At 34.5% G+C, this 13748-nt stretch overlaps 1 protein-coding gene across 3 annotated transcripts in view; it reads right to left on the bottom strand.

Moving 5' to 3' along the window:
• Positions 1-13748, bottom strand: part of FAF1 (Fas associated factor 1) — a 378065-nt gene that overhangs the window by 113135 nt on the left and 251182 nt on the right. For all 3 annotated transcript variants that reach the window (XM_031684245.2, XM_006200466.4, XM_072974476.1), the window contains one exon: positions 13401-13482. In XM_031684245.2, the coding sequence (XP_031540105.1) occupies positions 13401-13482 (82 nt within the window). The remainder of the gene's footprint in view (positions 1-13400; positions 13483-13748) is intronic.

The raw sequence follows: 13748 nt of genomic DNA, 5'->3' as shown, positions 1-13748 counted from the left end.
TTAACAACAATGATGATGATGATTAAAGAACCTAAATTGTTCTTAACTAACTTCTTGGTGCTACCTTATAGAAGAGCTGCGTTTAAGAACAGTCGGTTACTGGTGGGTGGGTATAGCTCAGTGGTAGAGAGCATGCTTAGCATGCACGAGGTCCTGGGTTCAATCCCCAGTATCTCCGTTAAAAAAAAAAAAAAGTTGGTTACCAGAAAATGGAAAGATAAAATTTTATGGTAAAGATAATATACAAACCAATCTGTGAAATTCTAGCAAAGGAAAATTTCAAGGAGGCTTAGGGTCCTTCCCTTCATATTAAATAAGGCTGTGATGATGAAGAAAAAGCTGCTGTGTGGGATTCTTATAGAAAAAAGGTTCATGTTGATGAAAGTATGATGCTTGGAATTCTCCTGATAAATAATCCTCATAATAATAATGAAGTAATCATTAAAGTATTTTCTTCAAAAGGAACTTCTACCCTAGATGAGGGTAGCCAGAGGTAGATGTTTCCAAAATGGGTGATTTATTTACACACCCATTATCTAATTTAACCCCAGAATAAACCTGTAAAATAGCATTCTTAACTTTATTAGCATATGAGGAAACTGAGCTTCAGAAAGCTGATTTATCCTAAACTCCACAACTGGTAAACAAGTATGATATCTGAGACTGAATCCCAGATTGATTGACTCCAAGCCCAGTGTTCTTGCTTTGATACCGTAGAGCAGCAGGGAACCCAACCACACTATAATCAAGTCTCAGAGTGCTCGGAGAATATTAAGGCACCAGATTGGCCACTGTTCATAACATTAGTGCTTCCAGGGCCTCAGGGACAGCATGTGATGGGAATAGGGACAAAATTCCTGAGTGTAAGTAGCTCAGCTACCCCAACAGTAGATGCTTCCATGTGTTCATTCATTCATTCATTCATTCAACAAGCATTTCTGAAATACTCTGTCAGGCCCAGGAGGCAGCAATGGTGATAAAACGATGGACAAGAAAGACTCAAGAGTTTCTTCATCTATGTTGACATCTGCAAATAATAGTAGCTGGTTTCTAGGAAGTCTGTAATCCGATACATTGTTGGAGAGATTCTTACCTAGAAAATTCCTACTCATCCTTTGAGGCTCAAAACAAACACCTCTATGAAACCTTCCCTGATTCCTTCAGGTAGCGTGAAGGGTTTCCTTTTCCGAGTCTCTATCTCTTCCATTAGTATTATACTTGATCACTAGTTTCCCCTCTGGACAAAGTCTCTCAAGGGTGAGGACTGGGTCCCTTTCCATCTTCTTTGCATCCCTAAGTTAGCATAGGTCTCAGCATATTTGATGAAAGAAACGTGAATGCTGATATCAGTCATGGGTCCCTGGCAAAAAAAGACACCAAATGGCAACAGCAACGCCAAATCACTCTTAGTAAACAAATCCAGAAGTCTGCTGCTTTAGGGAAAGGAACGTGAACCTGGCAGCACTAACAAATTCAGAGCTCCTCTTCTTAGAAGCTCTCTAGCCAAAGAGACAGAGGGATGTCAACCTCTAATTCTGCTTGATCGTATCTCAGCAACTACATTTAATGAGACACTGGGAACAAGAGAGCTGTCCACTTTTGAATCAGCATATTTCTAACCAAACAATGGCAATGGCTAAATCTTTAAAATGCCTATTTCTCTCAGGAACACTGCAATGGAACACTTAGACTTTGGGAAAGAGATTAGTGATTTACACTGCTATCTCACTGATTTAATTTAAATGCTCTTCCAAACCAAACACACATGTGCCGAAGAGGCTACTAAGAAACCCAACACGAAGAGTTCCCTATAAGTGCAGCTGACAGTGTTGACTGAAACTAAACTTGGAAATCCAGGGCACTAATGCACAATATCAAGCAATAAAACAGCATCTCTTTGGCAATATTTAATTTAAAAAAGAAGAAAGAGGCAGGCGAAGATCAGGCACTGTCTGTTTCGAAGGATCAACCATTCTGCATTTCAAAGCATTGGTCCCTGCAATATCCAGGTTACTGTGCTAGAATCTCGACTATTATATCGCAGTTGTGGGAGGGAGGGCAAAGATGTGTTTACTCAGTGATTAGGCCCTTAGAATAAGCCTCTAGCTCCTAGAGAGACAGCTCACCACTTATTCATTTGGGCCAATTCACAAAGCCTAGGAAGATTAAACATCCATGCTGAGAAGACAAGCGAATGCAGACGGTGAAAAAGAAATAAAAATTCTTTAAAAACTCTGAGATGACTTCATTATTTTTCCACAAGGAAACTTTAGGAAAGTGTTTAGTTAGAGAAAAACCCACATTGACCTCTCTCTAAACCCTTAATCTTTCCTTTGTGGTGGCATTGCTTTGTGGTAAGCGACTGGCTCGCCTCGCCCCTCTTTTCACTGGAAGCTAAGAGAAAAAAGGCTCTGGAGAAACAGTTTTCGTTCCAGGGACACAAACCCCTGACACTGTTAAACATGAGATGCCAGGAAAACACACTTTAAAAAAAAAATCTCACTTTAAGCTCTAAACTGTGAGAAAGGAGATGATACAAAGAGTGTCAGAAGATCTTCAGGTTGGGGATACTCCCACAGTAGCTTTCAAAAGAAAAACTGAATAATCTTTAAAAAATCTTTTCTCTTAAACATAATAAGCTTTCAACAAAATTTTTTTCTGCTATTATGACAGCAAAAATAAGCAAAATATAAAAACTCAGTAATAGGCAAATGATACTAAATGTAGGCTTCATAAATCTGATTATAGACACACCCAGACTTAGATTTTTGATTATTTTATTGAGCTCAACTAAACACAGGCCCAAACAGGGAGAACTGGGTTCAGCAGATCAGAAAACTGCTTTTATGAAGAAAGGGCATCTAGTACATAGAAAAAAGCATACGGAAATGTTTTGTTTTCCATTACTATAACCATTTTTCCCTTTGGCCCATTAATAATTTAGTTCAATAACATTTACAGAGTGCCTATGTGTTAGGCATTGAGAATATAAAGATGAATAAAACAAAGTTCTCTTCCTCTAAGAATTGGAGGTAGGGAGGAGTGGCATTTGGGGAAGCAAAGATTTAACTGTGGTACCATAAGCAATGATAAGATTGGGGCAACAAAAAAAGCTATATTTTATTCGTCCTTTCTAATTTGGCAGAGAGGGTATAAGTCTGGTAGATGACAAAGGCAAGCAGCCCAGCTATGCTCTCCTCAGACTCCCTCTCTGTGATCTGGGTTTTGGTAAGAGTGTAAAGGAAAGTCTCCAAGCTTTTGAGTACAGAAAGCTCTGTGCTAAACCCAGTTTTGCCACTTACCAGCTGTGACTGAGGGGCAAGGTGGGTGTGGTAAGGACAGTGGATGAAGTAGGTAAAATATCTATGTACAATGCCTGACCCACAGTAGGTATGGAATAAAATGTAGCTGTTAGGATGAAGATTCTGAAGCTATCCACTCAAAATAAAGGATTTGAAAGCAATTTCAAGAGAAACGACAGCAATGAAAACGTATTAAAATTATACAGCTCCTTTATTTCTCTTCTTGGCAATAGTGTTTGGGGTGCTTAATTGTGTCTGTGCCTTCAGGGCCTCACTAATCTTCACATTCAAAACCAGGAGCTAAGGTACTAAGTTGATGCTTAGAAAACACCAAGCTGACAGCAACCAATGTGACTTGGCCTTGAGCTACAGTAGCTATTGTATTTAGACACTTAGCATCACAGAACCTCAGAACATTAGAGCTGGAAGAAATGAGCTGGCTATGTCTCAAAACAGGCCAGGCATAGAGCAGACACTCAGAAAATATTTGCTGATAGACTGAAAAGGAAGTTGTCTAGTTTCTTTTTAAGTACCAGAACATCCATAATCTCTGTGTTCAATGATTTTAAAGTTGATATGACAAATAATCTCTAGAAATGGGAGTTCATAGCTTTTTCAGTATAAATATTAAAATAAATGAAAAATAGTTTCCCTTGTGTAAACAGAGACTGACTTTATTATTTCTCCCCTTACTGTTTCCCTTCTCTTTTTCTATCATCATTATCATCACCGTAATAATCAGAATCATCATTGTTCTTTTCTTTTGTTTTAGATTTGGGGATGATTTATTGATACAAACAACTGACATGCTAACACCACAATAAATTCTTTTAGCCTTGATCTAGATTTATCAATTATTAACATTTTGCCTTATTTGCTCTATCATTCTTTTTATGCTTCTTTCCCTGAAACATGTAAAGTTGCACATATTCACAACACTTCCACTCTGAATACTTGAGCCTCTGTCTACTAAGAAGCAAGGATTTTCCCTTACATAATCATAATTTATTAAATCACACCCAAGACACTTAATATTGTTACAATATTATCTAATATAGAGTCCATATTCAAATTTCCCCAGTATCTCAAAATGTTCTTTGTAGCTTATTTATTATTTTAAATCCAGACTTTAATCAGAACCATTTCAGTACATTGCCCAAGTCCACAATTCTGTTCCTATATACAGATGTTCATAGGTCCAGCCCAGCATCCAACTGTGACTCAAGGTAAGTACATGGAAAGAGCAGAGGTAGGGTAGCATGAAACTACACTGTCTGGATTCAAATTCCTGCTTTGCCACCTCCCAGTTATATGACCTTGGGAAAGCTACTTCACTTTTCTATGCCTTGGGAGCTATACAGCTCTTGAGGACAGAAGTCCAACACTCTGTCTAGATGGGAGTGGTGATATGAGTACTATAACAGAGGTGCTCCTAGGGTCTAGGCATGAACATCAGATGGGCTGCCTCTTTATGAGGGTGATACTTGAGCTGAATTTTAAATTTAGGTAATAGTAAGAAAAAGAAGAGGGAAAAAGGAAAAGCAAAGAGAAAATGTTGGGAAAGGCCCAGTGATGTCACTGGCCTGATGTATTAAAAGAACTTCAAGTTATTAACTTTTGAAGAGTGAAGAACTACAGTGCAGACTGATTTGTGGAAAAAATTGAGCCTTTTTTTGCTCCCAAAGCTAAGTCAGGGACCAAGAGGCAGCAACCAACTGGAGAGGCTCCAAAAGGAAATAGCCAGCTACTGAAAATGTGGAGATGCCAGGAGACTGTCTTTTTCTTCTCACTTCTTGAAGTTGGGATGGCACTCTGAAATCGTGAAGACACAGATGTATTTGAGTCTCACACAGGGAGAACTCTTACATGAAAGTCACAGATTAAACCAACCAACCAACCAAAAAGCCTAAAGTAAAATCAAATTTTCTTCATAAAATAAGCCGACAAATGTTCAATGAGTATAGAGATTTAAAAGCTTTCATTGTTCAAACTGTTAAGAGTCAGGTCATACAATATCTTTGAGGAAGATAAACATATGACTAAAGTTTTCATGAATAAGGAAATTAGAAGCTCAAGTGATTGGCTTACAGCACAGTTTTTATTTTCTTTTCTGTGAAATTCTTGCTTGTATTGCTTACCCATGCTGGGTTGTTGTCTTTTTCTTACTGATTTTTGGTATAGGTGTATATGCTAGAGAAGTTAAATTTCCAATATCTTTAATAACGATACTATGTACTACATAACATCAGAAATACTTTGATTTTCTTAATATAGTTATTTATAAAAGGTTATAAATGGCAAGGCAAATAAAAAAACCAACAGATTCTATTGAAATGCTCCACAGAGGAAAGGAAGGCCAGAACACATTAGTATAGGTCTATGACAAAAACGGTATCATTCTGTTTTGTTAGGTACTCCAAGGAGGGTGTGGGAGAAACAGGATACTAGAAGGTACACATGTATAAAAAGGTACATGAAAGCTAACAGGTTGTGAAATGTAGAACTCAAAAGAATTTTGTAAACTCCATTGTGCTATTACTGTAATACGATTTTCTAATCATTGCCTGATACTCCACAACTACACATACACAAATGTACACAGTTGCTCAGTTTCACTACTACCAATTTCTCCCCTCCCATCCATCCTACAAACCACTACATTACTTATTCCTCTTACAGTGTCACTCTCTTCTTCAAAAACTTTCAAAAGCTAATCACCACCTAACAATAACAAAAGTCTTTAGTTGGCATTCAGGGGTTTCCATGATGAAATCCCAGTCCCCTTCTCAATGTTAGCCCTGTCTCCTAATGTTCCCTTATATGTACCATATATAACAATTAAATAGGCCTATACATTTGCTTTAACATGTGCATCTGAATAACTTGGTTACTGTTAAAGTAGGGATTCATTATTCCAAGGTGGGTTAATTGCCAAGATATTTTTATCTCCATTTCAGAGAAAATAAGATGGAGGTTTATAAAGCTAGTCAGTATCAGGGCCCAGTTTCAAATTCAAATCTGCCTGATTTATTTAATGTCCACCTGCTACAGGCAAACAACCTTAAAAATATTTCACATACATTGTGAAGGTGTTTTACTTATATTAATTGTTCATTAACCTTGTGAGGTATATATTACAAGACAAATTTTTAACTGTAGAAATTGATCCTTAGAGAGATTGAATAACCTAGTTTTAATAGCACATAACAAACAAGTTAATAGGGAGCCAGAATTCAAATATAAGAATTCTGATCAGTTCTCTTTCTACCATATCTCTTTTTTTCCATTGGAAATGTCTAAGATTAGATATGAAAGATTTCTTAAATTTACAAATGAAATACATTTGAGACATCCAGTTAAGACATCCAGTTTAGCTTTTTATCATCTTAAAATAGGTAGTATTAATAACAAATATTTTCTAGAGTCAAGGAGGGTTCCTTGGGAGAAATGATACAAATATGAACAAACTCCACTAGTAAAAATCAGCCTTGCTTTTGATATTTTATTAAATTTTACCTATAGTGTTTTTCAAATATGGTTAAATGGGTCTCAAAAAAAGGTGAATAGTAGTAAATTGAGAAGAATGTTTTATACAGCAACTTATCTTAAAACTAATAAACTATTAACTACTTTAAAAAATAATTTTAATATGGACAGTAATGATTTTAATAATTTTAGTTAGGTAGATGAGATAACCCAGTTGGAGAATTAGAGGTAATTCTAAATATGGTGCTAACAATATACTGTTTAGTAGGAATATCTAATTACAGAATAGTGTATCTGGTATGGCTGCTTTTATGCAAAACATAACTTTTTTACTGGTATACATGTTTGGAGGTTTTTTAAAAAAATCACATTGAAAAATAAAAACATTTAGTTATGATAAATCACAGAGAAAAAAATGTGACAATGAGTGTGTATATGTCCATGAATGACTGAAAAATTGTGCTGAACACTGGAATTTGACACAACACTGTAAAATGATTATGAATCAATAAAAAATGTAAAAAAAAACCCAAAACATTTAATGGTGGTTATTTTCAGGTTTGGGATTATGAGCTAACTCATTTTCTACTTTAAATACATCTGTATTCTTTTTTTTTTTACAACAAATATTTTATTTATATAATGAAAACACACTTTAAAAATTACATTAGCATCATAGTTCTTATCTCACACATGTGCAGGATACTGTCCTAGCTGTCATATAAAATTACTTTAAAGACATTGTCTGCCTTCAAGGAATTTAAATTGAAAAGAAAACAAAGACAAGATGAACAGACTGGGCATAGTTTTGAAAGCACAAATAAGTTTGTTTGCCTCACTTTTCTGGATGATGGAGTGCTAGAAACTCACCAACTACAGTTGTGGCTTCAGATTTGTGTAGAACTCATTTTGCCTAAAAAACATTGTCCAGTGAAGGCATTTAGATTTCTTTTAATTGAGGAAGTAGAAACAACACTACTTTAAAATGGACTGATTTTCAAAAATAAATGTAATAAAACTTGATAACTAACAAGCACTATTAAAGCAAAGCAATCATTTTAGTCCTGTAAATGCTCAGAGGGGTTCTCAAAATTCCTTTGTGGAACTGTTCTCAGAGCTAGTTCATGAATTACATTAAGAAAATTAGTTTTGTTACTTTACAAACATTTCTCAAATTTGTTCAAAACTGTTTAACATCACCTTAGCCATGGTGCTGGGTGCATTTATGAGTAGATTTCATTTAATTCTCAAAAAAACATATAAAGTACATATGTATTATCTTTCCTACTCCCCCTCCCCCAGTTAGAAAAAGGCTCATTACTTGTTTGGGACTACAGAGTCACTAAGTGGGAAATCAAGAACTGAAGCACTAGTTTCCTTTATTTATGTGTAATATTTGGAAACAGTACTGAGTCAAAAGTCAAGAACTAAGAAGGTGTAACAGGATTATTGATCTCAAAGCCCAGTCTCCCAAAGGACTGCTGAGAAAGGAACAAGCCTTCACATGGGAGATCAACCCTGGCACTGGGGATTTTTGTTGTTGTTGATTTTTAGTTACAACAAATGTCTAATCATTCTCTAGGGCACTTTTTGCTGTGAAGAGAATGCAAGGGCAGCAGGAATGAGAGGTGGGGAGGCCACAAGGAGAAAAAGAAACTTCTTTAAAAAAGCTCCCAAGGAACCATGGTTTGGCCAGTGGTAACTCTTCTACAGCCATAATTGAAGAGGCTAACCACTGGCTTTCATTTATCTAAAGATAAAATATAAGCTTCATTCAACAAATATTTTTAAAATGCCAGGTAATGACAGGGAATCACAGCCTCCTCCATAGCCCTGTTGACCTTCCCAGCCTCATGATGGCTTGCTATCCAACTCTCTGTCTTGCATTTTTTGCTCTCTGGCTTAACTTCTTGGTTGTAGTTCCCTCAATCTCAATCTTCTGGCCTTTGTTTTGACCTTCCTTCTGTTTAGAATTCTTCTATTTGCCTAAGTTTTACTCATAAGATTCAGTTCAGAGGTACCTCTTCAAGAAATCTCCCTGAACTTCTAAGGTAGATGAAGTACCACTCCTCTTTGCTTCTATAGCATTTCATACTATATGGGTTTGTTTATATTGTCTTATCTTCCCCACTAGACAGTGAGCATCTCAAGGGCAGGAAACCTCTATATCCTATGTCCTCAGTAGGCATGTGATAACTTAATGAACATCCCTTAACTGTTGTTAAGGGCAAGGGGGTAGATCATAAAACTGATCAACCTGCTGTCAGAAGTCAAAACTTTGCCACAGTATACTTAAACTCAAGAACTTAGAATATCTGTTTTACTTAAGTTGGAGCTCTATTTTGACTGGTATTGTAAATTCCACATGAAAAAGGCATAAAGAACTATGAGCACTCTCACCAAATAAGTGCTCTCAAATGAAATCAGTCTGAAGCAGTTCTCATTAAGATGGATTGAATGTGGCATCGTGAGAAACACTTTATCAAATGTAGTGTTTTACTTAGTGATTAACTATATACCAGTAGATGAAGCTCCCCAAATCCTTTGTAATCCCACCACTCCAATAAACATTTAATGAGTATATAAGTTCAAAAAGCCTAGCAGAGGATTTAAACCTTCAATCTTGTTTTTATTTACTCTTGGAACTCAATTTCTTACTTCAAGTGAAGAATGCTGGTGCCCAAGGCTCATCTGTTGCCCCGGTAAAATGAATGTGCTTCTCACAGTTTAAATTAAACATGTGATGTTAAAGACGAAAGAAATTTAGTAAGAATGCCACAGTATCAGTCATACTCGCCTAAAAATATTTAGACATTAGCAAACTATTTTTTAAAAAATGATTCATTCAGAAGTTTTAAAAAAATATTGAAAATGATTTGTTTACACTCTCAAATCTGAAGTCTGAAAAGCAGAAATGAAGATTGATAACTGAATCCTGTAGCATAGCGGTTAGCATTGAAAACCTTCTGGAAGAATGGTTGTATAACATAAACCACACTTATCTGTGTTGGGACACCTGAGCTCTTACTCGGTGTCTACAACTTACTCTTAATTTGGCTTTGGGCAAGTCATGTAGGTTTGATGAGCTTCCTCCTCTCAACAATGGGAATATTGATATCATATATCCCTATCCCAGTGGTTTGCTGGGGGGTTCAAATGAGATATGTATAGGAAAAAGTATTATAAGCCACAGAGCACCATACAAATCTGAAGTAGCAATACTACTACATTTTCTATATAATCCTCTTTAATTTTAAAAGGTGGCATATATAATTTGGTTGATGACTATAAAAAATGTACCTGCTTAGATTTAATTTCAAATAATTTATCCATCATGTGGATATTTTACTTAAGTTTAAATTTTACTTAAGCTTAGAACAATGTAATAAATATATTACATACATAAACTATTTATCTTCAACTTGGAAAAGAGAAATGAGGAAAGAAAAAAAGCCCTAAACAAGAGGAAAAAGTTTAGGAAGCCAAAGAGGTTGGTAGATTTTGGCATGACTCCAATGCGAAACAAAACATTTAATTTCATGAACCAATGATTTTCATCTGCTGAAACACCAAGATACTAATGAACTATTTCACTAGAAAAATTCAGAAGTTAACAAGAAAGAGTTTATGCTCCTCTGGGGATCATCAGTCTGAATAAATCCAAATGCCTATTTACTGTATAAAGATACCTATAAAAGTTCTATTGTCTATTATATACTGTATATTTAATTACTATATTATCATTTAAAGTTAAAATGTTTAAAGTATACACAATATATCTCACACTAGCTTTTTAAGTGGGATTTAAAAGATGTCTATGCCTATTTGGGAACTTTAAGTTATAAAAGGCCCTCACATTTTCCAATTACTTCAATTGCTTAACAATCTTGTTGGAAAACAGAGATAGATTAATCCCAAATACATTCTTGTCAAGGCATGAATTGAAAAATAGATTGTTTTAAAGCTATAAGTACCCTTTAAACATATTTATGTTGAACAATAAGTGATTTTTAAAAATGTAACACTGCCATATAATGAAAGACTCTGTAACCATTAAAAATCTTGTTATAATAAAATATTCAGCATTACTTACAAAATATTTTTGCAAAAAATTTTTTTGACCTGAATCGAACAGTTTTTAAATCTAATATCCATTTCTCAGAAAATACAGAGATAGAGGAACAAGTTAAATAGTATCACAAGGAAATAATCGTATAAATCCAGAATTCAGAACAGCCTATGAGTCATCCAGCATGATTTCTTCACAAAGCAAATATCATAAAAAAGGGAGTAGGGAGAAGAGGGTGTTTGTTTAAAAGGAATTTATGAAATCTAATAGCCAACTTAATTTGTGATCCTTGAGTGGATCACAGTTTCCAAAAAAAAATAAATAAATAAATAAATAAAAGTTTTGAATATGCACTGGATATTAGATAACATTAGCAAACTGCTGTTAATTATGTTATATGTGATAATGGTATTGATTGTGATACTGTATAGGAATATTATTATTTTTGGGAAGTGCATGCAGATGCTTTTAAGGGTAAAATATGATGTCTGTAATCCACTTTGAAATGGTTTAATAAAAAAAAAAAAAGACTATACAAGGGTACCCTAAATGTTTTATGCAGTTTAAGTTTTAACATTTTAAAGGTTTAATTGCTACAACTTAAAAAAAAATCATTTGAAACTTTATTTATACTTCTTTTACATGTATTTGTTTTTGTGAATTTTGAGGAATAAATTTAAATTTATTTTCTGTCCTGGTCAGTTTGCCATTAAATCAGAGAGGAACTGAAACAAAAATTTATCATGAAAATTTACTCATCAAAATTACAAATCTAATAAGTACAAATAAGGTAAATAATTAAATTTCAAACGCTACTCTTTTGTAAGTGTGTAGCAGTTAAACTTTTGAAGTTATAAGACTAGGGAATTTAGGTGTTTATTGTACTATTATTTTACTTTTTCTGTAATAAAAATTGTTTTAATAAAAGTTAAAATATAAAATATAATTAAGGAAGTGATCATAAATAATATTAAAAGGTGAAAATAAGCTGTTTTAACAGGATTATAAAATGACCAATTTTATATTAAATATGTATAAATGTGTTCATCAAAGTATATAATAAAAATATGATTAAAATACATCATAAAGTTAATCTGTATTAGAATATATTTTTTGCTTTTTAGTATTTTCTATAAAGCTGTATTTATAGAAGCTTTATAAACATATATTACCATAAATATGTATTTCTTTAAAAATAAAATCCATTTAATATAGATTTAGTAGTTAAAACCTGATGCTTAAAACAGTCTTTACAATGGGCTATTCCACTATTTTTAGGGTAATGAACAATTTATGTTTCTTAATCTGGTTCATGAACTGTCAGTGACAGATCTAAGTTTGGTTACTAACTATTGCCTTGGAATTTAATTTTTAAAATTTGTTTAAAATGAATTTTACTTTAGGTCAGAGTTTAACATAAGGAGAAACTAGAAATTTCAGAAACTTGCACTTTACTCTCAAAATTCTTTCCCCTATTTAATTCCAATACTTTCCCTCTAACTCCATTTACACACTATGCCTTCCTTCCTCTTTCTTTTTTCCTTCATTCGTTAAACATATTTACTGTGTGTGGGAATGTAAGGTACACAGCCACTGCCAAAAAGAGAATCAAATCTCTGTGAGAAGACATGTAAAGAGGGAGAATGGATGATTAAAAGCAACATGTTATCACTGCAAAGTACTAAAGGGGTGGGCGTGGTTGATGTGAGAGTAGTAGAAGGATCAGGAAAGGTTAAGTCTTGGAGGAAGAGTAGGAGTCAACCAGGTAGAGCAGGACGAATGTTATTCCCGACAGTGGGGCAGCATGAAAAAAAAGAGTAAGATTATGGGGAAATACAAATGGTCCACTATTACTACATGTATTAAGCGTAAGGCAGGGAATGGGAAAAGGTGAAGCTGTGCAGATAGGCAGGAGTCAGATAACTGAGGTCCCAACTGCTGTGTCAACATAAAAATAGAGTGATCACATAGAACCTTTTTGCTCAAAAGATAATTTTTGAATTCTTGTTATATACTTCAATCTACTTGATTTCAAGATCACAAAGCCCATTTCTTGTTGAAGGAAAAATTCACTTGTTGTCTAAAATGACTTTTAGGAAAAAATATTACAGTTATTAGATACATACTATTAGATGGAATTAATCATTTTGGGAAAAGACTGAAGGACAAATTATTTAGCAAGAATTTAACTGAAATTAAGCATGTAACTGAAAAGAAAACAAATTCAGAGCCTGGTCCCTTCTAAGTATGTCCACTTTTTATGTCCCCCTGGTCCCTTCTAAGCATCTCTACTGTTTTCTCCCCCTACCGAAAAACCCTGTATCAGAGCTTGACAAGACCTTCTACAAGAGCCAGCAGTACCCTATCATACTACTGACCCTCTGAAATGGGTTATCTTGGTCATGATTAGGTTGGTGGATGAACCAGAAATAAAAGCAAGTCTTCAATCTGAAAAAAGCAGAGAACATTAAGCATTGCCTCAGGCCTGGTGGTGACCCTATGGGATGCACTTTTGAATCAGAAAAGGTTAAGATTGCACTTACATCTCGGGCTTTCACATAGAAGGCCTCTTGAAAAGCAGCTTCTAATGAGCCAATAAAAAATACAGGATGGCAGTCACCATATCTATAGGAAAAATTACATCTATTAATTAAAATACACTTCAAATTTACTTCAAGTTTCACAAGTCTAACCAATAACTTCTAAGTAAATGTTGGGACTAATGTCTCTTACACAGACCAAATATTAAAATCTTTCTCTAGAGGCTCGGGAATGAGCTTCATTAGTGTTTACAATTCTCCTTGGCTTATACTGACATATTAGAACCCTGGAATTTTACATATATGTAACAAATGGACTTAATAAGTGCTATAAAACCATGCCATTTACAA

The sequence above is a fragment of the Vicugna pacos genome, chromosome 13 (assembly GCF_048564905.1).
Source record: "Vicugna pacos chromosome 13, VicPac4, whole genome shotgun sequence".
Lineage (NCBI taxonomy): Eukaryota > Metazoa > Chordata > Mammalia > Artiodactyla > Camelidae > Vicugna > Vicugna pacos.
Note: the sequence above shows the minus strand (reverse complement) of the source record. Positions and strands in the feature narration are given on the sequence as shown.